Genomic DNA, 25,221 nt, shown 5'->3' with positions numbered 1-25,221 from the left:
GCCAAAGGGCTATAAACAAACACATAACCTACCAGCCATATCTAACAAAGCAGAAACTATACTAGTGTCCTCTGTTCAATACAGTGACCTCTATAGAATAATTAGACTTAAAATCAGATCCACAATATGACCGCCTCTCCTTGCTCATTAAAAATCGGATGCCATATCTGTCCCCCTTTTTTAAATTAGACCCCAGATTTTACCGACTCCCACCTATACTTAAAAATTGTATTCATTACACTCACACCTAACGCATTGAAAATAATACCCCAGATCTGAAGCACTCTCATTAAATAAAACAGACCCAAATTCTGTCTCTTCTTTCACATAAAAAATCGTACTCCAACATTCACCCCCTTTTTTTATTAAAGATGATACCCCAAATCTGTATTTCCTCCCTTCCTCATAGCACATAATGCTGATATAGGCAGGAACACAAAGAGGAGAATGATATAGAAAAAGGGACAGATAGAGTCCTTGGACATCACAGGCTGGTGGAAGAGTAGATGATAAGAGATCAGGGGCAGGCAGGAAACTATGAGGTACTAACTGAATCCTTCCCCTTCTCCAGATTACGCCATTATGGTGTGGTACTTGAGCGGATTATTGCAAAATCACTCCAGTGCCTAATGCCTATATATATGCTGCCCCTGATTACAGCCCAGCCCCGAGCAATCGTCTGATGGAAGATTTTGCCCACTGGAGAGTTATTCTAGCAGTGCCCACATAGGACACTGGGAGCAGCTGCTGCATGTGAGTGACATGCACCATGCTGAGCAATGCAGAAGGTGGTGCCACATGTTTGGGAAAGGATTGGAGACGTACATGCAGGAAGTGTGCAGCGCTCCTGCCAGTAGTTGAAAAAAAGTCCAAAAACAACGTGCCTCAGTCACCACCCCATCCCCACCAACCTTGCAACTGTGACCGACAGCCAGGAAATTCAGACACTATGCACGCAGACAAAGACTCTGCCCAGCCACTTACTGTTCCAGTCCTCCTGCAGCCTTCTGAATTCTGATTGGTGGATGACTGGAGCTAACCACCAATCAGTGTGGGAAGACATCCCACCACTGTGATTGGTGGATGGGACTAGAGCCATCCACCAATCAGCATTCTGCCAAATATAGCCGGACACAGTGCGGCTGCATCAATAGGTATGTGACAGGCAACCGGAGACAGAGAGAAGATGCTCCGCTCTGACTGTATGAATAACTGAAATAGAGCGGTCGGGGAGCATATTCTCTCTGTCTCCCAGCCACAGGGTATGTGATACAACTTGCGGCTGCAGCCACCCGGCAGCCCCTTAACTTTAAAATTGTAGTGGCCCGGGTGACAAATGCCACCCTGCCCCCCAGCCCAGCCTGCCCCTGCCAGTGGGTACCTAGCTTCAAATGGTCTGATCTTCAATATACAATAAAATACCTGTAAAAGCATTAACATTAATGTTTTTTATATAAGTACAGTAGTTTAGCTAAAATTCATGTGTTAGTTCTCCCCATGTTGTGTGATAGCTTCTATTTTGTAGCTGTTAGTGCATTTGTATCTATCTTAAACCGAATGCACATTAAAAAATAAAAGAAAATAATTAAAAATAAAAGAAAATAATTAAATTATATTATAAAGGACTGAAGGTTGCTTGGCAGCATTTGTCTACTGAAGCATATAAAAGAAGACTTTTATTAACAAACTAGATGCCCTAAAAATTGTATTAATATTGTGTGATCTCCACAAGGGCTCTTCTAGCATTTCCATTTAGATGGAATATACGAATTCAATATAAGCAAATAAAAAGCATCCTAAAATCTTGCAGATAAAAACATACTGTCCACAAATAGATTTTTGATATTTATCTGGTTGAGAAACTTTCCAGCACCAAGCATATTTTTAACAAAATGTCTTATCAAGAATCTTGTGACATGAATTTCCATTAGAGGCTGAATCAATTCAATTCCTGAAGCTTTGACAACATCTGAAAATAGAAGGGTGTTCCCATTCTTCCCTTCTTAGTGAAATGTGATGTACTGTACAAGGAAAGAGATATTAAATCTAGTTACATCATGCACAACTAGACTAGAAGATATGCAGATTTCCAGATTTTCTATTAGGATTTGCATTTTTCTTTAGAAATATGTATCTAAACTGAACATAGATTGTATAAGTTATATTTGTAGATGGATTGTATTAGCTCCATTTCTGAAATAGAGAAAAGAGCAATGCAGAGTGCTTCAATGTTACATGCATTATTTATTCACCATTCTCTATGCAGAAGTTATTTTATAAGATAAGCAGAGCACTCTGTGACATACAGTACTAGTGACTCATGGCATGCCATTAATGACCATCTGTGGGTAGTAGAAGCACTAAGTCAGCATTCAATATAGAAACAGTGTATATGGTAAAGAAATGTAGCAAAATAACAGTATAAAAAAATAATAAGACAGTGTAGACAGGGCAAATCTTTAGACATATTTCTGTGTATTTACAATGTGAGGCCTATGGCAGAGTTGAATACAAATCAGCTGTAAATGCAACTTTAGGGTGAAATTGTCCTCTACCCATTCATATAGTTTGATACTTGTCATCATCAGTGTGGACTTGAACCATCCTATAGTTTGTGCAAATGATACACATGGAAACAGACATATTTACACTCCATCCAATTTGCATAGTCTGCAGTTCCATCAACACTCACTCAATGAGCTTTACATAAGTGAGAATTGCCAGTTATACTGTTTCATTCACAAGGTGAAATGCGATTGAAATGTGTGAGAGTTTGCATCGCCTGTACTCTAATATGCTTGGTTCTGGAGCATGCACAAGACAAAAACATACAAGATAGACGCTGCATATGTTCAACTAAGCAACAGGGCCAATATTTGAACCATGAGTGGAGTATTTTTGTTGAGGAACATGCCTTAATGGATGTGTTCCTTACACAATACACATATTGTAGGCCATCACATACTGTGGTTAACTGCAGATTCAGTACTTTCATGGTGTGAGATTGTTGTCACTCACAAAATGGTGGAGCTGACAATTCACAGATTTGTGTGCTCACTTGAATACACACATGCAGTCTATACAACTGGAGGTCTGAGCAGTTATGTGCACACTCATCCCATTCAGTACCCACAATCATCCCACTCTGTCACTTCCACTGAGTTACCAAAACAATCCTACTGGGTTCCAACATCATTCTTACTCCCTACATCCATCTCATTCAGTGGTATGCAGTCGGGAAGCCGGTAGACCTAATCCCGACAGTTTCCGACTGCTTAATCCTGGCGAGGGTTAAATGACAGGTGTCTAAATCTAGATGCCTGTCATTTTACTGATGCTGGGAGACCGGCGCCCGGTGTCCTGATTGAAGGGACGCCGGGCGCGGATAGCCATGGGGGGGTTAGGTTAAGGGTTCCTGGGGGTGACTTAGGGTTATGCACCCCCCGGGAGGTTAGGTTTAGGCTAGGGGAAGGGAGGGTTAGGGTTAGGCACCCCTGGTGGGGACTTAGGGTTAGGCACCCCCCTGTGGGACTTAGGGTTAGGCACCCCCCCGGGGGACTTAGGTTTAGGCAGCGGGAAAGGGGGGGTTAGGTTTAGGCACTTAGAGGGGGGATTAGGGTTAGGCACTGGGGGAGAAGGTTAGGCTTAGGTACCCCTAAGGGAGGGTTAGGGTTAGGGGTAGAATTAGGTTAGAGAATACTTACCTAGGACGATCGGGATTTCCTCCTCTGCCGGGATGCCGCTGTCGTGATTCCAACCGCCGGGCATGGGTCCGATGGTAAATCATACCAATCCCATTCAGTATACACATTCAACTTCCACAACCATCTTGCTTAAGGGCTAAAACCATCTTACTCACTCTTAAATTCAATCCACACATCCCATTCCCCAAAGCCAACCTCACATCTCAACAAATATATGATCACACTCCGCCCAACTGCTGATATCTGCATATGCAAACTAATGCTTTTTCACAAATGTGGTCCTCTATTAGTGGAAATATATATCTGCTTCTGAAAATTGCATTATGTAATGATACTTTGCCAATAAATACTGAAAAACAAAATAATCTGATCAAAGTTTAAATAATTTAGGCCAATTTGTTTACAATTTTACCATTTCATATCTAATCAATAGAGGTTGATAATAAATTTGAACAACACAGGTGCAAAATGCATTCACACATTAACATGTACTATGTGCATATTCTGAATCACATGAACTCTAAGTGGGATATAACTAGCGCTTACCAATACAGAAAAACTTTCCAATGTTCTGACCAATCAGATTACAACAGAGGTTCCCAAACTCTGCTATTACAGTCCATGTTTTATTGATATTCATGCTTGAGCACAGGTGACTAAAGCACTTCTTCAGTCAATTTGATTTAACCATCTGGACTTAAGCATGGATATCCTTAAAACCAGAACTGTAATGGTGGAGTTTGGGAAACTCTGGATTATGAATTGAAATATTGTCCATCCTATAAGTAGCTACAGGACTCATTGTGGAGTAAGATATTGACATAAATAGGGTATTTTTTTCCTGGATAGAATACAAGGAAGAACAAAGAGGAGGATCTCTGTGAATTTATGTGACCCAAAAATTAGAAAATGAGGGTATGGTGTTGTTTTTTTTAATAAATGTATTTTTCACTGTGACTGTGATTATTTAACTGTCTTCTATTAGTAAACATTTTTATTGAGGTCTTACAATACATAGCAAATTGAAATAAATCACATATGTCACCATAAAAGAGAAAAAATTAAACCCATGGAACGAATTAGTTTTCACTGTAATCCAAACAATTCAAATGCTAATAACAAGAACAATTTAGCATTAAATATAGACATAAAGGAACAACATATAAGATTAAAATAATCAAATCTAAGGTGCACATTGTCAAAAAAGGAGAACATGAGAGTAAGGTCGGTCAGATGTCTTGTCAAGACAATCCATTAAGGAGGTGTCGGCCATTGGGAAGAGAAAGAAGAAAAAAAAAGGGGGAGAGTCAACTCTTAGAACTATATTGGAGGATCCTGTGCCACAACCCTAGTGAGGTACCAGTTAGTCTGATGCAAGCTATCATGTATTTTACTTTTAGTCGCAATCGGCAACGTATTGATAAAGGATTACCATAGTGTAAAAATATGGTCTGACAATCTCTCATTATTAAATAATGTCTCCATCTAGTCCATTCTAAATAAGAAACAGTTTCTCAAAGAAAAAGGGTAGCTGGGGCTGTGTATTTGATATCTATCCCTGCAATATAGTTTTTTGTAGCAGCGGCACTAAGAACTAACAATAATTTTTTACCCTCCTGAGTTATGCATTCTGTTGGACTAAATGCCCCTAATAAAGCCAATTCCGGTGTAAAAAGAAAACATAATTAATGAGTTTCTCCTCTCCATATTGTCACACAAGTGCCAAAAGTATTGTATTATGGAGCAAGTCCATAGGCAGTGATAAATATTTAAGTCAACGGTGACATTTGGGACACAGGTGACTCGTAGAAGTTCCCATGCAGAAATGTCTAAGAGGAGAAAGGTAAGTATTGTGGTATACATTCAAAAAAAGTTCAGTATACATACTGACTGGGAGTGCCTTTCTTGAAAATAAAAGGGAACATTCCAGGGTTGGGATATCTGAAAAAGGGAAGAGTGTCAGCCAGCCTGTCAATCCCACAGAAACCATGTAATGATCTAGAATATCCCAAAGGAAGGTATAATGAATGGAAATAGCTTTACGGCTTGGTGGAGACTGTAGCAGCAATGTATCTAATGAATTGTCCCAGTCCAGATCTGAAAAATGTCTAATGGTATGGTTCACAAAGAATTGAGTTTGTAGGAAGGCTAGGGGGTAGGGCCGGACTGTCTCAAACACTTGTGATACTTCTGCAAATATCATAAGATGCTTGTTTGGTGCCCTCACCAAGGTACAGAGTGTTGTAATCCCTGCAATTTACCAAAGGGTGAAAGAATGAGCAGCCATACCACCCAGCAAGGTAGGGTTATTAATAACGGGTGGGTGTAAGGAATGTAAAGCATTTCGGCTGATTTTATGTTGTAGAATATACCAAAGCCTCCAGGTAGTCCACAGGAGTTGGTTGGCCTTAATGTAACCAGTGTAGTATCTCCCAGAAAGGCCTGTTCTAGATGTTTGTCAGTATAAATAGTTTCATTATGCATCCAGTCGAGTAAATGTCTCAATAGTGCTACATGATTATATGTAACCACATCTGGAAAATATATACATCAATTAGATTTTGGTTGGCAAAGCTTTCACAGAGCAATACCATATCTCCCACCCTTCCAGATGAACTTACAAAAAAGGACAGTTATCTGTTGTGTGTCCGTTTTAGTCAGCATAATTGGAAGGGATTGCAGGGGACAAATTAAGCAGGGGAAATAAATGATTTAAATCATATTGGCACAAGATAGGAAAATTTATCCCATCCCTACAATTCGTCAATTAAAGTTTTATAGCTTTACCTACATTCAGTGGGTATAAATCATAGGAACGCCTCGCTAAAATAATTCCTAAATGAGGTAAAGCATTCTTCGCCCACTTTAAGGGAATAGGATTAGCCCATGTCAGACAAACAGACCAGGCCTGGAGTAGTAAACCAGTGGATTTATCTAAATTTATCTGGAAGTCTTAAATAGAACCAAAAAGGGCAATCTTGTCTGCAAGGGCAGTGCGAGTCCCTTTGACAGCAAGACGCCCCTTCACAAATCCCAATTTTTGGTCAGTGAGGACTGAGGAAAGGATCGTATGTAATATCATTTCCATTATTTTAGCAATCATTTTGAAATTTACATCAAGTAAACCTATTGGTCTGTAAGAGGACAATAAGCTTGGGTCTCTACCGGGCTTCGGGAGAAGGGTCATATGTGCCTTATTGAAAAAGGGTTATGGAGAGCCTGATTTATGGATAGCTTTGTATATTTCATGAAGGGAGGGAGTGAGGTGTGACTGTAGCAAATGATAGTAATCCTCTGAGATACCATCGGGGCCAGGGATTTATGAGGAGGAAGGCCAGAAATTGGCATATTAATTTCTTTTAGTGCGATATCCCCTGCCGGAGCTTCTTGCCGTGAAGAGGTCAAGCAAAGGAGATCGGCGTCATGTAAAAGTTGTATCTGTATTTCAGGGTCAACAGGTGAGGATTTAAATAAAGATTCATATGAAACTTGAAATTGATCTACAATATCTCGAATTTTAGTCAATAGTTGAGCCATAGTAGGGTGCCGTAGACAACCACAAAGTTACACTTTCTAGGGGGCCTGGACATTGCTGCCAGTAGTTTTCCAGGTTTATTACCCCAACAATAATATTTATTACTAGTAAATTCCATGTCCTGTTTGGCTTGTGTTGCTAGATAAGTTTCCAAGATTTGACGAGCTTGCTTACAAGTCATTGAAGTTTCAATGGTGGGGTTATCCAACTAGGCCCAGAAGGCTCCTGATACCTCTATTTGCAAAGATTTATAGGTGGCTGCAGCTTCTTTCTTTTTACAAGATATGTAGTTCATAATGTGTCACCACATGACTGCTTTAGAAGCATCCCAAAAAAGAACTGGATGATCCCTGTGGTCCAAGTAATCATCTACATAATTTGTCCAATGATATGTTAGATATGACAAGAAATCATCTGACCTCGCCATATAATGTGAGGGAATAACCAAATGTGATTGGAATGGTAGAGCATGGTCTGAGATTAAAATGTCATGACATCTGCTGAGACAAAGTGAGTGATTAACTCATCTGAGAACAACAAGCTATCTATATGGGAAAAAGATCTACGGGCAATGGAGTGGTGACTGTATGTTGGATTTAAAAGCCTCCTGGTGTCCAATAAGCCCAGGCCCACTTTAAATGAATGTAGGAGGAATCCAATGATGTCAGCCTAGGCTTTGAGCATGGATATTGGCAGGGTTGAACAGACTCACAGGTGTAAAAGGGAAATCTGGGCCCCACTGCCTAAGGGCCCCATCACCTCCTTTAGGGTTCAGGTTCCAGACTGTGCACTCAAATAATACATTGTTATTCTATTGGAGGGTCAGTAACTTGGTGGTACAGGACCATAGATGAAATTGGGTGCTTGGTTTGGTTCTATAGAAACTATACTGAGATGATCTCTCCTGCCAATCAAAGTGGGTGGAAATGACACAACCATGTCCCCTCCTTTATAAAGAGGCCTTGTTGTTTGCAGGTTGACTATGTTCTCTCTAGTCCCTTTGTGTTGATGGCTACAACCCCTCTGGTAGCTGGACACACTTCCTAAGCTTGGGCCACTAATACTGCATTCCCCGATGGGCTCTTCATGGCTCAGTTCAACACTGGATATTGGGGGTCGACATCCCTCTTTTTAAAATGCATTTATTTAGAATATGTTCTCCCTTTCAAGGTCCATATTGATCATCATCATCATGCATCATTGCACCAGCCTTTTAGCAGCCACAATAGATATGGCTTCTGACAGGTGTACAGATGTGTCCACATACAGTACACCTATCCTCAAATCATGCCAAATCTAATCAAATAGCATCTATAGCCATGGTTTTATAACTAAGGCATGCCATGCATCCCACCACATACTTTTCTACAAAGTTTGTGTCTTATTGCTTCACTAAGGCAGTAAGTACAATAATCTGGTACCCTAGACACTGACACTGGCATTGCTTGCAGTTGCTGTGTGCAACCCAGATCCTAACCTGGGTAAAAAACAGAGAGGGAACCAATACAACTGAGTTGTGCCATGAATCAAGCCACTCATCATTGTTGTTAATCTGTTGTGACTTTACACTAAGTCCATTGTGACAAAAATATTAATCCTATGTGCCTAGGACAGGATAAGTGACTTTGTATTTGGCTACAATGCAAATAAAATTCCTTGTGGGTGAGATAAAAGTGTGAAAATCTGGGAATTGATACATGTGGCAAAGTACCTAATTCACTCCATGCTTTTTGCAAAAAATAAAGGTGTATGAGTGCACATCTGTATATGTGGCTCTGTACAGGTGTAACTAAGCAGCACTGCCAATGCTTACTTATTCCCTCCCCTGCCCTTCTCTGTCCTACCTCCCTGAAATGAATAAATCCATTAGTAACCTGTATGCAAATTTGTATATGGACTTTGAGTACACATTTTTTGTATGCATGTGCTGTACACATGTGCATATTTTAAATTAAGCAATTTGGCATACAGTATGCTCAACTGAACATTAGCCCCATAATCTTGAAAAAGTTGCCCAAAATTAAAGAAAACAAAATGGATATAAATACTTAGAATCAAAGTTTGGGTAAATAGTATACAGATGAAAGCAATACTAACACAATCTGTCATAAACTGGCATTTTCTTTGTACAGTAAGTGCAACTAAAACAAGATGGATTCAGTGTTACCATTGTTACATATAAAGGGTATGTCTTGCTACTGTTTCTATTTTATGGGTTTTAATTCTCAGAAAGAGCAAAATTTATCCAGGTACAAGAATTATGTCTAATATTTATACTAACAATCTACAAGGTAACTGAAGAGATGAATGACTAATGCCGCTTATCCACTGCGCGACAATACTGAGCGATTGCACGATTATGACATCGTAATTGTGCAATCTCTCAGTAATCAGGCACACATCAGGGATGTAATGTCGGAAACGACCAGCGATGCGTGCTCCCGCTGGTCAGAAACGACATCTATCATCGCCTGAACATGCTGGTCAACCTGATGATAACGTCAGGTTGAGCATGTTAGGGGATGATTGATGTGCCTACAATGAACGTCTGAACGTTCAGTGTAGGCACATCACAGACTGTGAAATGACTGCACGATTACAATGTCGTAATCGTGCAGTCATTTCTATGTCTGCTAGTGGATGTGCCCCATTAGGGATGCAACTGATTGGCAGACAGACACAAACTAGAATAAACACCTAATGAGATGCAACTAAACAGAGGTTGTCACACTAAATATTTACCATGGATGAACAAAACACTGTGCTCCCAGTAATCGGTTGTCTATTTTAAACTAAATGGGTGACTCAGCATGTCACTCACAGAGTGAGCATTTTTCAAAATGCTGTGAGGACACTCAGTAAACACATTCCAGGCATCCACACAACTCAGTTAGGTATAGAAACACTGTAAACACTAGAAAAAGTTTATCTCATGTTACTGTTTCATTCACAAATTCCTACCTCGGCAACTGGGGAGGGAGCTGCTCCACAGTCCGTTGCTACGGCATTGTGCTTGAAAGGAACCTTGAAGTATATAACCTATGTTGCAAGTGAAGTTAACTATATCATTTAAATTAAATTCACTTCCATTCGTAATTCCATGGGCTGGATTTCCCGGGTGACCACAAGTGATGGCTGTAACAATACAAAAAAGACAAAGCATTTACTAAATGTTACTATGACATTGGGATGCTCATTAATGAAAATATGTGGTATGCTATAAAAATGGAATATAATTTGTAAATGGGTGATAGGTGTTACAATTCTTTAGTGTTTCATCATGTTATTAAAAAAATATATCATATCCTGTTAAATGTTATAATTATGTAGTATGTTGCAAAACCTTACACAGTACATATGCAAGTATATACCACATCATGAGCTATATGTGCACTTATCAGCCATGTTACATTTTAATATCAGTAAATGTTACATTTGAAATTGTGACGGGAAATGTTTGGCTAAAGAGTAAAATTACACCATATGATGTGTAAATTCAAATTACATAAATTAATTTATGTTCAAATCAGATAAATTGTGCCCAACTTACGACAGTAGACCATAAATAAACCCATTGTATACCAAATTTGCAGGAACATTTCTATGATTGGATGTCAAGTAATAGTTGGGCTGTACCTCCATGGCAAGTAATGTCTGTATATCGCCACCCTTCCTCATTACTACTGAGCAAACATTTATATATTGAAGAAAACAGATATAGCATGTTGCTGGGAACAGTGCACCATAGCACATAAATATGTTTTATTAGTTTAGCTGCGTTTAGCACAGGATTTTTCAGTTAATTAAAAAGCTCTGTCAAAAAATACCATTAATTCATTACTTAATCCTTAGCTTTGGTGTGCCGCTCTTTGATATAAACTCTGCTCAATGTGTGTTTAAGAGAATGACAGTTTTTCCCATTGTGCTATACTGAAATGAAGTGCTGGAATACGTGAGAGTCCTGACAAATGCTTTCACAGGGCACCCTTGTGGAACAGAATGGAGGACACTACTACATAAAACACAATTATCTGCATTCTATACGAGCAGTGTACTGAGACAATTAATTGTCCTTCTAAGTAGCGGACAGTCTCCCATATGAAGCAAAGCTTATCTTCTGTTCCTTAATTTACTTTTTGGTTCTAGGTCATGTTTAGTAATGTTACAAATTGGTGCAAAGGAAATGGAGCGGTGGAAAATAGTCCTAAAGGAGTAAGATTCCTTTACTGTAAAAACTATTATTGTTTCTGTAACTATATAATGACTGCGCTGTACCCCTGTGTGACTTACTCGTATGCTGTGATGATTTTATTTCCAACCATTCAACCAATCAATCCCAAGAGGTCAAATTAATTAGTTTATAGTCTATAAAAGCAATATGGCTCAAATGAAAATGTGCTCAGCACTCATTCTCCTTACTTTAGTTGTTGTCTGTCCTTAACAAACTGAAAATGGATGCAACAAATTTTTGCTATTTAGTCTTCACCTGAAGTGTAACATTTATATATGAGTTAACGCATATTTTTTATATTGACAAATGGGCGATTGTATTCACATTAATCGGTTTATTGCTTATTGCGCTGTAATTTAAACCTTTTTCTGCTGATATGGTTAACTTCGCTACACTTCACCAAATTCTTATTTTAAATCACGCTTCTCTTTTTCTCCTTGGCTACCCCAGAAAATAGTGCAATCAGGCAATTGCTTCCACATTTCCTATGTGCCTCATACAGATGTATACATGCAATCTGATTCATTCAGATTCAGTGAACTATAAACTCTTCTGAAATTATATCAATATGTTACTTGCTTGAATCTTAAATCTGAAAATATAAAAAAAAATGTTCACGTATAAAATGAACTGTATAACAGTAGAATAGCAGAAAGCACACTCTAATACTCATCACAATCCTTTTGAAACAGATGAAGATAAAAGCAGAATCCTGCAGAGTGGTGCAGTCAAAGATTAAGTGAAGAAAGTAAAAAGCACACAACTGTAAATAAAGTTAGTTCTTTTGAAGTTGAACAGAAAGTTTTGTAATAAGAAGTTTGAAGAACACAGATCTTCAGGAAAGCCATGCATTGCGTCAGTGCACATTGTACATGGCAGGGAATTTCGATAATAATGCTTACAGTAATCAAACTAAATAAAACAATAATATAGATAACAAAAACAATGCAAGTATGACAATGTGTGCAATATTTGAACCCAGTTAAAAACTCGTAAGTAAAAAGCTAATCAAATTATTTGCATTATTAGTTAAGCCATAAAATGTTTTATTAGGATCCTCCGTAATGGTCTGACTGTAAATTTACAACAACATAATCAAAGTTTGTTTTTACATAATTGGTTTTATGTACAGAATGTATGATAACAACATAATATTGTATTTAAACTTTAATAATCACATGTGTATATGCATTTTTAACTAAATCTAAAAGTGAAAGGAAATGCAAAAAGATAATATTTCAGATTCAGTTAAGAAGTTAAACTAAAAAGAGGTTGAATATTTCAGTAAGGTAACAATAAATATTAAGGTTTTAGAGTGACCTTTACAATCCTCAAACTTATAATTGAAAATATGTACAGAGTACTCAAATAAACTGTATATGCGAGATGATGTACATATGTTTCTAAGCAAGAAGAGTTCTGCAGGGAAAAGGGAGAAATAATAAAGTCCTTAACAGTTGAATTCTGTCATTTAAACCCTTTAATAAATACTTAACATTTGAAAACCTGCACTGAATAAATAATGACACATGACAACTTGAGTTGGCATTTAAATTGGTGAAATTTATTTTGAAATGAAGTTATTTAAAATGTTAGTATGGCGATGGTCAAAAGAATGCAAACAAAACAGGACAACAACATACATATAGTAACATAATCATTGGTTCAACTCTCACCAATGTACAAAGCACACACATATGGGCAGAGTCCAGTTTCCAAGTCAGAACAATAGTGGCCTAAATCATGATTAGTTGTCGGGAGAGCACACACACACAAAATAATACCACATTCATAAATCAACAACTGTTCTTTCTGCCAAAGTAAGGCAAGATGACACAAAACTGCCACCATACTCAAAGCCTAGAATAACTACAGACTAAACTAAAACAAAACGCTAAAATAAACCAACAAACCAAATCATTAACTGTAAGATGGACCTATAGAATCTTTACCACTTTGATAATAACACTCCCAAGCTCAATTGCTGTAAAATGGACACAAACCCATCCTTACAACTGTGATAGCTAACATCGCACACTACCTCACCACAATGGACATAAGGAAAAACATCACCTCCACCACAGCATAATACAAAAATTTAATTTATACATATCGCTGCAAGATAACATCAACCAGTCCAAAAAGCCCGTACACACTGGACAATCTACTTGAACTATATGAATGATAATAATATTTATGAACAATATATTGTTCAAATTGTCCATTGTGTATGCACTTACCAACGAACGATGCACGCTCCCGTGGGTCGTTAACAATATCCCCAGTAATCTGTATATGCACTCTGTTCCGGGGATATCATTAGCAATGCCATGTTGCCGAATGTACTGTAGCATGGCCCTGCCCCCCTCACCGTCATTTGTCATTGCAGGCATCGGCAAGTGTGTATACACTTATTAATGAAGGCACCCCCGACGGGTCCACCGCATACAACATCACTGGGTACACACATCATCTAGTGTGTACCCGGCATTACAGTTGCAAAACACAAAGTCATACTCCAATGGGCATCTGGAAAATTTTACCTCTGCCATAAGAAAAAATATAAAGGCAAATATAACAATATCGAGTTAAGCAAACCGTTCGTACAAATGTACCAGCCATTTTTAGGAAGCCAAAAATTATAACTGCCTAGATCTGGCAGCAACAAATTAGAGTTTTCACCTTCAATAAAATGTTAAAAACAAAAACACTCTTATCACCAAACACATCAACAATAATCTTCTGGATAGCATTCAATAAAAGAAATGCCTAACACAAAACACGAATGAGCAATGATAAAATTTTGCGGGCACCCCAACCAACGGATTCTTGGAGACTGGAACTCACCAAATTATGTTAATTAAAAATTGGCAAACTGCATAAATTAAAATATAACCAAATGCGTGTAGAAAAAAGCATTAATATGGAAAGGAAATATTGTAAGGAAATACTGCAATGCAACCAACCCTCAACTTGGGTGTAATGAAAAATTAAAGTTGGAAGGGGGAGCTAGCACAAAGCATTGTTCAAAATTCAGTAAAACTATGAAGGAATATGAGTACAGACAGAATAAGAAAAAACTTTGCAAAATATGCAAAAACAAAAATACTAAATTAACCACTTCAAAACTTTGCAAATTAGAAAAAGACAGACAACATAAAAGACAAACAACCACATCCTCAATAGGGTGTCAATAGGTGCAGGGACAGAAAACTAAACAGTAAACAAAAGTCATGGCCAGATAGCCAACAAATCCATAATGATGGCTTACAAAAGTGAACCAATGCCCACTTACAGTTCCTCACTACAGCCATGGCAAGTGTTTGGAGCAAAAAAGCTCCTAAGGTGGAAACAACAACTTTAGTTCCTCCAGTCCAGCATGAAGACCTGCGAAACATATGCAGTAATACAAGTGGCTTGAGGTGCAAATTCTCTAAATCTATCCCAGCTAAATCGATACAACACATCTCCAATTGCATTGAACATGCTTAGCCTTTATTTTTATGAACTAAACAATGCAATACTAGCTGTGTGAAGTGCTGAACAACTGGCACACTAAAAATTTCTACTATAATTAATTACACAATTTTTCACCCCAAAGCTCCAGGGTCACTACTATCATGAGGAGTTCAAGCAGGAGTTCCAGTCAAACCAACTCACATCTAAACTACAGGCCATGCTACAGTAAAGTACAATCCATCGAGATACAGTAGGCCCCAATGCACATGGATCAGGCGGCATCTGTAAAAAGCTGCAGCACAGCATTTTTACAGACTGGAGTTGGCCATATAGGCACTCCATTGAAGCAGAGCAAAAAGAGTGATCAAATATTGAGGTCCCTCAAAATTTCTGCGGAGTGGCAGAGAAAATGGTGTGGCCAGAAAACATCCACTGCCAGACCTCTCCAATTTCTTACAATAAAACATGCACAAAAAGGTTACCATACATGCAAAATGAAACATTCCTAAAAGAATAACAAGTTTCACAAATAGTGTATTAATTGAAAAAATTATATTATAATAATCATTTATTTATATTGATTTGCACATCTGTGAGAATACACTGGGGAAATCATTGAGGTAGTGTGCTACAGCAGTATCCCCTCTACCACCTGTCATATACCTGTCTGGACTGTGCTGAATTTTTTGAAAAGGAGCATGACACTGAACATATCAGAGGCATACATTTGTCTATTGAATATTCACCCCACAAAATAAATGTATTGTACCAGAACAAATCCATATGCATTGGAAGCAAGCAGAAATTTGACTCAAATGTATCTTATCTACTGTAATAGTGTTGCTGGCCAAAAGGATCTTACTAGCTCTAAGGGATTGTCAAAGAGCTGAAATATGGTGCTACATTCCTTGGAAGCAATTGCATAGTTCACAGAAGACCCAAGAGAATATGAGAGATGCGGAATCAACCTATATTTACCAGGCACCTTCTTGGGAAAAGCTTCCACAAGAGAAAGCACCAAGTCTGCTATAGCAGGAGACTTGTATGACCCAAGTACAAGTCTTTCTTGAGGACTACTTCTGGCAATTCAAATGCAGATGTCAAATTACCAGTTGGAACAAAACCTTGAAAAGGAAGCCGAAAACCCTGAAGAGAACCCAGTTCTACAAATCATGCCTTGGACCTTTACCTAGCACCTCCTCCTCAGGTCGGAAGACCAGTATGAGAACCCTCAACAGGCAATACACAGTCTTTTACAAGGTGATGTCCTCCACATCGAAGGCAGATGTGTCAAAATTGACAAAGCAACACCGTTTTATAAGTCTTAAGGTGCATACACACAATGATTTTTGAACGATTATCGATAACGATATAGTTTATCATTCAATTGTTTAAAAAATCATTCACTTTCTGAGTTAAAACGATGAACGATTATTCTTCATGCACGTTCATGTTTGTAGTTTGTAGTTCAGTCAGACTGACCAACGATTTTCAGTAAGGGAATATGCAAAAATCATTTGTAGTTCAAAAAAATCATTCATTACATTTAGTAAATGAACGATTTTAGTAAAAGATTTTCGTTAATTTTTCCCTTGAAAAAATGAACGAAAATCGTTTACTAAAATCGCTAATTTACTAAATCGTTGTGTGTGTATGCAGCTTTAAAACTGAAGACAAAAAGCTCCCCTGATTAATGTATACTGGAAAGGGGCACTGGGAGACAGGATTCATCCATGCAAATATAGCTGAATAGCAGCTGAAGATGACTTATTCACCTCCAAACACACTTCCACGTCTTTCCAACCAAAGTGTAGAATGGCTTCACCAGACTGCATCATAGGAATGGCAGGTTTGTAAATATCAGCATCAGCACTTCTGATAACATTGCCTACATTAAATGAGATACCTCTATACCAGCTTTAAGGAAAAGCAAGCCCATGCTCTCACCTCTGTCTGCATGACTGAAGCACATAGAAATAAACAGCCTTAAGCAGTATCCATCACTGCTTTATTATTAAGCTTTACTAGGGGATTGGCTCTAAAATAGTCCAGTATACAGAGTTTCTTCAAATCACCAGAAAAGCTAATACTTCTTTATCCTTAATTCCAGGCAGGGAACATAATCAGTTTTTCATCAATAGTTATATCTACATCAACAGTTAGGTGAAGTAGAGACATAGGCCCTGATTCAGAGCCGGACGCTCTGACCAGAGCGCTCGCTTGGAATCAGGGCCCACCTCCATAATTATGGAGCGTCCTCCTGGATGCTCGTATAGCTGTGGGTCACCACCCACAGCATATACGAGCGTGCAGGATGATGGTCGCGATGGTCTTGACCATCGCGACCATCGCCACTGCGAGCCGAAGCCTGCGGTTGAGTATCTCAACCACAAGGCCCGGAGTGATTTTGGCTCTATCAGAGCCAAAATCACTCCCACTGACATCACTAGTGATGTCAGTGGGGCCGGCTTCTGACGGTAGGCGTTCCCTTGGGAATGCCCCCGTCTGGGAGGCACGCCCCCGGCACGCCCACCAAAGGGGGCGTGCTGTCAATCAACATCGACAGCACGCCCCCTTTGATCAGACACAACGAGCGAAGGAAAGTCCTTCGCTCGTCACGTCTCGCGCATGTGCACGCCGGAGCTCCCTCCGTCGTGCGCATGCGCAGTGCAGACCATCGACCCACTTGCGAGCGGACAGCCACTCGCGAGTGGGTCTGAATCAGGCCCAGAGTAAAGTCATCCACCTGAAAAAGTTAGATATATAAATAAAGGATGATACATTAAGGAACTAACCTTGAACATAAATGGATAAAATACCATGTCTTATGGAAGAAAAGAACCACTACCACACTCATTAGTATATTTGAACCTGGATTCAATACTAAATATATGAGTATTTGAACTTATTATTGTTAGTTTACTGAGCTTGAATCTATAGGGTAGTACTGTAAGTAGATTAAAATTCAACTATCTAAGTAGTTTCTATATATTCTAGTTCTTCAGATAATACAATTATGGTATATTCCGTATTTGTGTTTTGTAAAGTTTATAGGTTACCAAAATAAGATATTGTTTTGAATATGCTATGTATACCATATACTTGAATGACAAATCTGTATGTAATGGTAACATTTTATATTCTGCATGCAAACACTGTAGACAATTAAAACCTTAATAGGTGTCCAATGAAAGTTGTTTTTAGAAATTGGGGTCCTTTCCTCTCTATCATAGAGTAAGAGCAGAAGCAGAAAAAGAAGGACCATCAACAGAATTCTTTCCTGTCTCACAACATCCATCAATACATCAGTGTATGAATAATCTGTCTAGGGTACTGTAGGTGGTACCTTTTTCAGTTCAAGATGTCACACCTGCACCTTGTAAGCTCTTGATATACCAACATGACTCTCAGGGGAACCCAGTACTTGGGCCAATATTGATGGGGCAAGGTACCAAAGTGTTAATGGATACCAAAGGTCAGATGTGGAAAGTATAGGTAAAGAAATAGTTGGAAAATGAGGAATGCCACAGAAAATAACATAAATGATAAAAGAAAGTGTAGGATCAAATCCATTAAACTCATAATGGAGTACCAACTGCCCATTGCCTGAAGTCCCTGGACAGCACCACTAATCCCCTTGTCCTGCTAACTTCGATGATGAAAGCCAAGCCAAGATCGTTACTTTGGCCCCACTGACACCATACTACTACTAATTGGTGGTATCACCCCTTGTTATGCGAACTATAATCCCTTGTTGCAGTGGCCATGAGAATTGTAGCCACTGCTGTGACCACCAAACCCACAGTTGCACACATACTGTATACAATATATAGTACACTGAGTCTCTCGATCAGCATGCAAAGTGCCACAATTCAGTGGCCGCAGCTTTTTTCCATGCCAAGTTCCATTTACAGACTCAGTTGCACACAGATATACAGTACAAGTATGGCATATCAAATTAATCAGCACAGTCTCTTGGTGTGTCCTAGTCATATCACATTGTGACTAAGAATCATTTTCGGCCAAAAAAGACAATACAAATTTGGCAAAGAAACACCCAGTGCTAGCAGAGTTGCACAGGACTTGGCAGCTCACTCTTGCCAGGCATATGATGCTGCATGGTGTATTGAGGCTAGATGAGCAAGGACACTGCATATATTTGATAGATATACACCGATCAGCCATAACATTAAAACCACCTGCCTAATATTGTGTACAGTAGGTCTCCCTCATGCTGCAAACAACAGCTCTGACCCATTGAGGCATGGACTCCACAAGACCGCTGAAGGTGTCCTGTGGTACAGTATCTGGCAGCAAGATATCAGCAGCAGATCTTTTAAGTCCTGTAAGTTGCATGGTAGGGCCTTTATGGCTCAGACTTGTACAGCACATCCCAAACAATACCTGAAGATTTTTTGCTGTGTGGCAGGGTGCATTATTCTGCTAAAAAAGGCCACTACTATCCAGGAATACAATTGACATGAAAAATTGTACTTGGTCTGCAATAATGTTTAGGTAGATGGTAAGTGTCAAAGTAACATCCACATGAATGCCAGGACTCTAGTGTTCCCACCAGAACATTTCCAAGAACACCAACACCAGCTTGCTTTATTCTCATAGTGCATTCTGATGCTCACTTGCCCATTGTAGAGACTTTCGGCTGTGGACATGGGTTAGCATTGACTGGTCTGTGGCTATGCAGCCCCATACGCAGCAAGCTGCATAACACTGTGTATTCTGACACCTTTCTATCATAGCCAGCATTAACCTTTTCAGCAGTTTGTGCTACAGTAGCTTTTCTGTGGGATTTTACCACACAGGCTAGCCTTCACTACCCACACTCATCAATGAATCTTGGATGCCCATGACTCTGTTGCTGGTTCACCAGTTATTCATCCTTGAGCCACATTTGGTACCTACTAACCACTGTATACTGGGAACACCCACCATAACCTGCCATTTTGAAGATGATAGGAGCCAGTTGTCTAGCCATCACTATTTGGCGCTTGTCAAAGTCACTCAGATCCTTACACTTGCCCAGTTTTCCTGTTTCCAACACATCAACTTCAACAACTGAGTGTTCACTTGCTGTCTAATATATACCACTCCTTGACAGGTGCCATTGTAATGAGATGATCAATGTTATTCACATCACAAGTCCGTAGTTTTAATATTATGGCTCATTGGTGTGTGTGTGTGTATATTAGGCTGTGGACAGTGAAGAGGGAGGGAGGGAGTTAGGGCAGGCTGGGCTGAGTAGTGTACTGTAGTGCAGTTTAGTGTTGTGCTGTGCTGTGATGCGCTGTGCTGCTGTTGTACATAGGGGCTGTGTCCACTCCTTCAAAGTCCATAGGGGCTGGCTGGACTGTGTTGTGCAGTCAGTTGTCCATAGGTGCTGTGTCCACTCCAAAGTCCTGTGCAGTGTCCCAGTCCTAAAGGGGTGCTATAGTGTTGTCCAGGGGGTGCTCTGTCCATCAGGGGTGCTCCCCCCAAGTGCAAAAAAAATCTATTTTTTTTCTGTGTTTGTGAATTGTGTGCACTGTGGCTGCATGTGCATCAACAAAGGAGCAGCGCCAAGCGTGCGCCTGTGTCCCATAAGTAAAGGGCCGGCTGGCTTGTCCATTAAAGGGTGCAGTAACCCCCAAAGGGCACTCCAAACAAAATTAAAAAAAATATTTTTTTGTGTTTGTGAATTGTGTGCGCAGTAGCCGCACGTGCATCAACAAAGTAGTGCCAAGCGTGCGCCTGTGTCCCATAAATAAAGGGCCGGATGGATTGACTGCTAAAGGGTGCTGTAACCCCCAAAGGGCACTCCAAACAAAATAAAAAATTTTTTCTGTGTTTGTGAATTGTGTGCACTGTGGCTGCACGTGCATCAACAAAGGAGCAGCACCAAGCGTGCGCCTGTGTCCATTAAGTAAAGGGCCGGCTGGCTCATTTCTTAAAGGGTGGTGTAACCTACAAACTGCACTAGTCTCCAACAAAAATAAAAAAATATTTTCTGTGTTTGTGTGCGCCTTAGCCGCACGTATATATCAATATAACATAAATAGAGGACCAAACTTTCTCCGATAAAAATAAAATAGGGAAAGATCAAGAACCACTTCCTCCTAGTGCTGAAGCTGCTGCCACTAGTCATGACATAGACGATAACATGCCATCAACGTCGTCTGCCAAGGCCGATGCCCAATGTCATAGTAGAGGGCACATACAATCCCAAATGACAAAGTTCAGGAAAATGACCTTGAAAAAAACATTTAAATCGTCTGAAGAGAAACGTAAACTTGCCAATATGCCATTTACGACACGATGGAAGCCCTCCTCCCACTAAAAAAATCAAACGAGTTAAGCTGGCAAAAGCACAGTGAAGAACTGTGCATTCTAAGAAGATATCACAAATCCCCAAGGAGAGTCCAAGTGTGGTGGTGGTTGCGATGCCTGACCTTCCCAGAACTGGACGGGAAGAGGTGGCTCTTTCCACCATTTGCACGCCCCCTGCAAGTGCTGAAAGGAGCACCCACAGTCCACTTGCTGATATGCAAATTGAAGATGTCACTGTTGAAGTACAACAGGATGAGGATACTGGTGTAGTTGGCGCTGAGGAGGAAGTTGGCGAGGAGGATTCTAATGGTGATGTGGTTTGTTTAAATCAGGCTCCGGGGGAGACAGTTGTTGTCCGTGGGATGAAAAAGCCCATCACGGTCATGCCTGGGCAAAAGACCTAACATTCCACCTCTTTGGTCTGGCAATATTTCTATCCAAATCTAGACAACAACTGTCTTGCCATATGTACCATATGTAAAGGTGAAATAAGTAGGGGTAGGGACGTTAACCACCTAGGAACATCCTCCCTTATATGGCACCTGCAGCGCATTCATAAAAAGTTACTGTCAAGTTCAGAAACTTTGGCTAAGACCGTAAGCAGTCCAGGGACACCTAAATCCCATTGTCCTGTTGTATCCAAGCACCTGCAAACCACACCGTCAACTCCCTCCTCGTCAATTTCCTCCTTAGTCAGGATCGGAAGTAGTCCTGCAGGCCATGTCACTGGCATGACTGACTCTCCTATCCGGGATTCCTCCGGAGGATCCTGCATTGCTACGCCTTCTGCTGCCACTGCTGCTGTTGCTGCTGCTGGGAGTCGTTCATCATCCCAGAGAGGAAGTAGGAACACCACTACTTTTACTAAACAATTGACCCTCCAACAGTCCTTAGCGAGGAGGATGAAGTACGACAGCAGTCATCCTGAAGCAAAATGTATAACTGAGGCCTTGACTGCTATGTTGGTGTTAGACGTGCATCCGGTATCTGCCATTAGTGCAGAGGTAGTGTGTCCCCGGTTCCAAATCCCATCTAGATTCCACTTCACTAGGCAGGCGATACCGAGACTGTACAGAAACATCAGAAAAATTGTCCTCAGTATCCTGAAAAATGCCATTGTACCCAATGTCCACTTAACCACGGACATGTGGACAAGTGGAACAGGGCAGACTAAGGACTATATGACTGTGACAGCCCACTGGGTAGATGTATCACCTTACGCAGCAACATCAGCAGCGTCACCAGTAGCAGCATCTCAGAAACACCAGCTTGTTCCAAGGCAGGCTACGCTGTGTATCACCTGTTTCAGTAAGAGGCACACCACCGACAACCTCTTAGAGAAACTGAGGGAAATCATCGCCCAGTGGCTTACCCCACTTAGACTCTCCTGGGGATTTGTGATATCTGACAATGCCACCAATATTGTGCGAGCATTACATCTGGGCAAATTCCAGCACGTCCCATGTTTTGCTCACACAATAAACTTGGTGGTGCAGAATTTTCTGAAAAGCGACAGGGGCGTGCAGGAGACACTTTGGGTGGCCCGAAAAATTTCTGGCCACTTTCACCATTCAGCGACTGCGTGCCGAAGACTGGAGCACCAGCAAACACTCTTGAACCTGCCCCGCCATCACCTGAAGCAAGAGGTTGTGACGCGGTGGAACTCAACCCTCTATATGCTTCAGAGGATGGAGGAGCAGCAAAAGGCCATTCAAGCCTATACATCCACCTATGACATAAGCAAAGGAGGGGATATGCACCTGACTTAAGTGCAGTGGAGAATGATTTCCATGTTGTGCAAGGTTCTCCAGCCCTTCGAACTTGCCACACGTGAAGTCAGTTCACACACTGCCAGCTTGAGTCAGGTCATTCCCCTCATCAGGCTTTTGCAGAAGCAGCTGGAGAAAGTGAAGGAGGAGCTTGGACATCTGGTCTGGACTGAAGGACCTGGCAACAATTTCTGACATGTCTACTGTCACTGCATATGATACTGTCACCATTGACAGAATGGTGGAGGATTACATCGGTGACAGCATCCAAGTAGGCATGTCAGACAGTCCGTACCTGTACTGGCAGGAAAAAGAGGCAATTTGGAGGCCCCTGTACAAACTGGCTCTTGTCAGCGAAAGGCGTAGGAGGCTGCTTCCACAAAATGTGGAGAAGATGATTTCATAAAAATTAATTACCAACTCTTCCAGGGAGACCAGCCTCCAGAATGTACAGAGGGACCTGTGGTGGTGGATTCCAGCGGGGACGAGTTAATAGTCTGTGAGGATGAGGATGTACACAACACTGAAGTGGGTGAGGAATCGGTGGATGAGGAGGATGAGGACGACATCTTGCCTCCGTAGAGCCAGTTTGTGCAGAGATAGATTAATTGCCAGCTTGTTTTGTGGGGGCCCAAACGAACCAATAATTTCAGCCACAGTCGTGTGACAGACACTGGCACAGAAATGATTGGTTTGTTAAAGTGTGCATGTCCTGTTTATACAACATAAGGGTGGGTGGGAGGGCCCAAGGACAATTCCATCTTTCACCTCTTTTTTTTCTTTGCATTATGTACTGTTTGGGGTCTAGTTTTTCAAACTGCCATCCTGTCTGCCACTGCAGTGCCACTCCTAGATGGGCCACGTGTTTGTGCCACCCACTCGTGTCGCTTAGCATAGCCTTTTGGACATAAAAACACTATTGTGAGATGTGAGGTGTTCAGAATAGACTGGAAATGAGTGGAAATTAAGGTTATTGAGGTTAATAATAGCATAGGTGCAGAAAAACCAACACATTCTGCGATTTTAGCTGTTTTTATTCTTTTTAAAACAAAAATACAGATCCAAAACACAAAACCCAGAACCCAAAACACGGAAGGGTGGTTTAGCAAAACCAATCCAGATCCAAAACACGAAGAAAGATCCAGATCCAAAACCAAAACACAAAACACGAAGTGGCCGGTGTACACCCCTAGTATATATATATATATATATACATATATATATATATATATATACATATACACACACACATATACAATTTATATATAAATTACTTTTGCTTAGTTCATGTTGTGTGGAAAAATGGATTTTATATTTCTAGTACAATTGATATTCCTTTAACTAATCACTCCTGGGGAGATTACATTGTTATACTCAATGAGAGTGTCAGTAAAATATAATCTCTCCATGTCATTTATTAATTGCTATTTTGAAACACTAATTCCTTTTACTTACAATGATCAATCCTGAAAGCACATAATTCACAGCTAAATGCGGATGCTCCATATAGTGAAACCGGGAACAAACACAGAGCCTGATTCAGAGATGTAGGCTAATGTCATCGCAGCTGCAATCCCATATGCTGCTGCTGTGCAAAAATATGCAAATATCACTGAAACATAACAATGTATTGAGAATTCCACCTGCAGCTTTGCAAACCCAATCATCTGCGTACATAACGGCAGCATTGGTCGCAGATCACTTTAGTATTGCAGTTCTAAGTAACCCATTGGCTACTCAGAATAGCAAAAGGAACTGAGACGCCAGAGACATTTTTATGCACACAGTATCGCAGATGCAGGCTGTGACAGGGTCGGAAAATGGTTGCGACACTTTACATTTTTTGCTGCCACTCCCCTTTACTTCTCACAAATGCTTTCTGACTGTCAATCAAACTGCGAGTCAAAAGTCTTTCCGAGCAACTACAATAATGTACCTTGACGCAGTGTGAATTAGATGCATGTTCAATTATCCCAATAATCGCTCAACTTTGGGATATTATTGTATGCGAATACAGTATATATCTATGTCTTCTATTCAAATGTTTCTAGAAAAATGTGTACTGATTTTGTGATTTTCATTTTTGCCAATTTTATTATGTAATGTATTATTTAGTTCTACTTATTGTGCATATTGATGTTTATTTAGTATAAATCTAAAGTTTTGCAATTTCTTTTAAACATTTATTGAAATATTACAAGC

The 25,221-nt window shown here is 40.2% G+C and overlaps 1 protein-coding gene across 1 annotated transcript in view; it reads right to left on the bottom strand.

The window, feature by feature from the left end:
- The window catches only part of CSMD1 (CUB and Sushi multiple domains 1), a 1,974,400-nt gene that overhangs the window by 135,753 nt on the left and 1,813,426 nt on the right, over positions 1-25,221 (bottom strand). The window contains exon 54 of the mRNA XM_088479751.1: positions 10,201-10,374. Within this exon, the coding sequence (XP_088335877.1) occupies positions 10,201-10,374 (174 nt within the window). The remainder of the gene's footprint in view (positions 1-10,200; positions 10,375-25,221) is intronic.

The sequence above is a fragment of the Taudactylus pleione genome, unplaced genomic scaffold (genome assembly GCF_031769625.1).
Source record: "Taudactylus pleione unplaced genomic scaffold, aTauple2 ptg000244l, whole genome shotgun sequence".
NCBI classification, from domain to species: domain Eukaryota; kingdom Metazoa; phylum Chordata; class Amphibia; order Anura; family Myobatrachidae; genus Taudactylus; species Taudactylus pleione.
The sequence above is the reverse complement of the archived record's forward strand: the minus strand, read 5'-3'. Positions and strand labels throughout refer to the sequence as shown.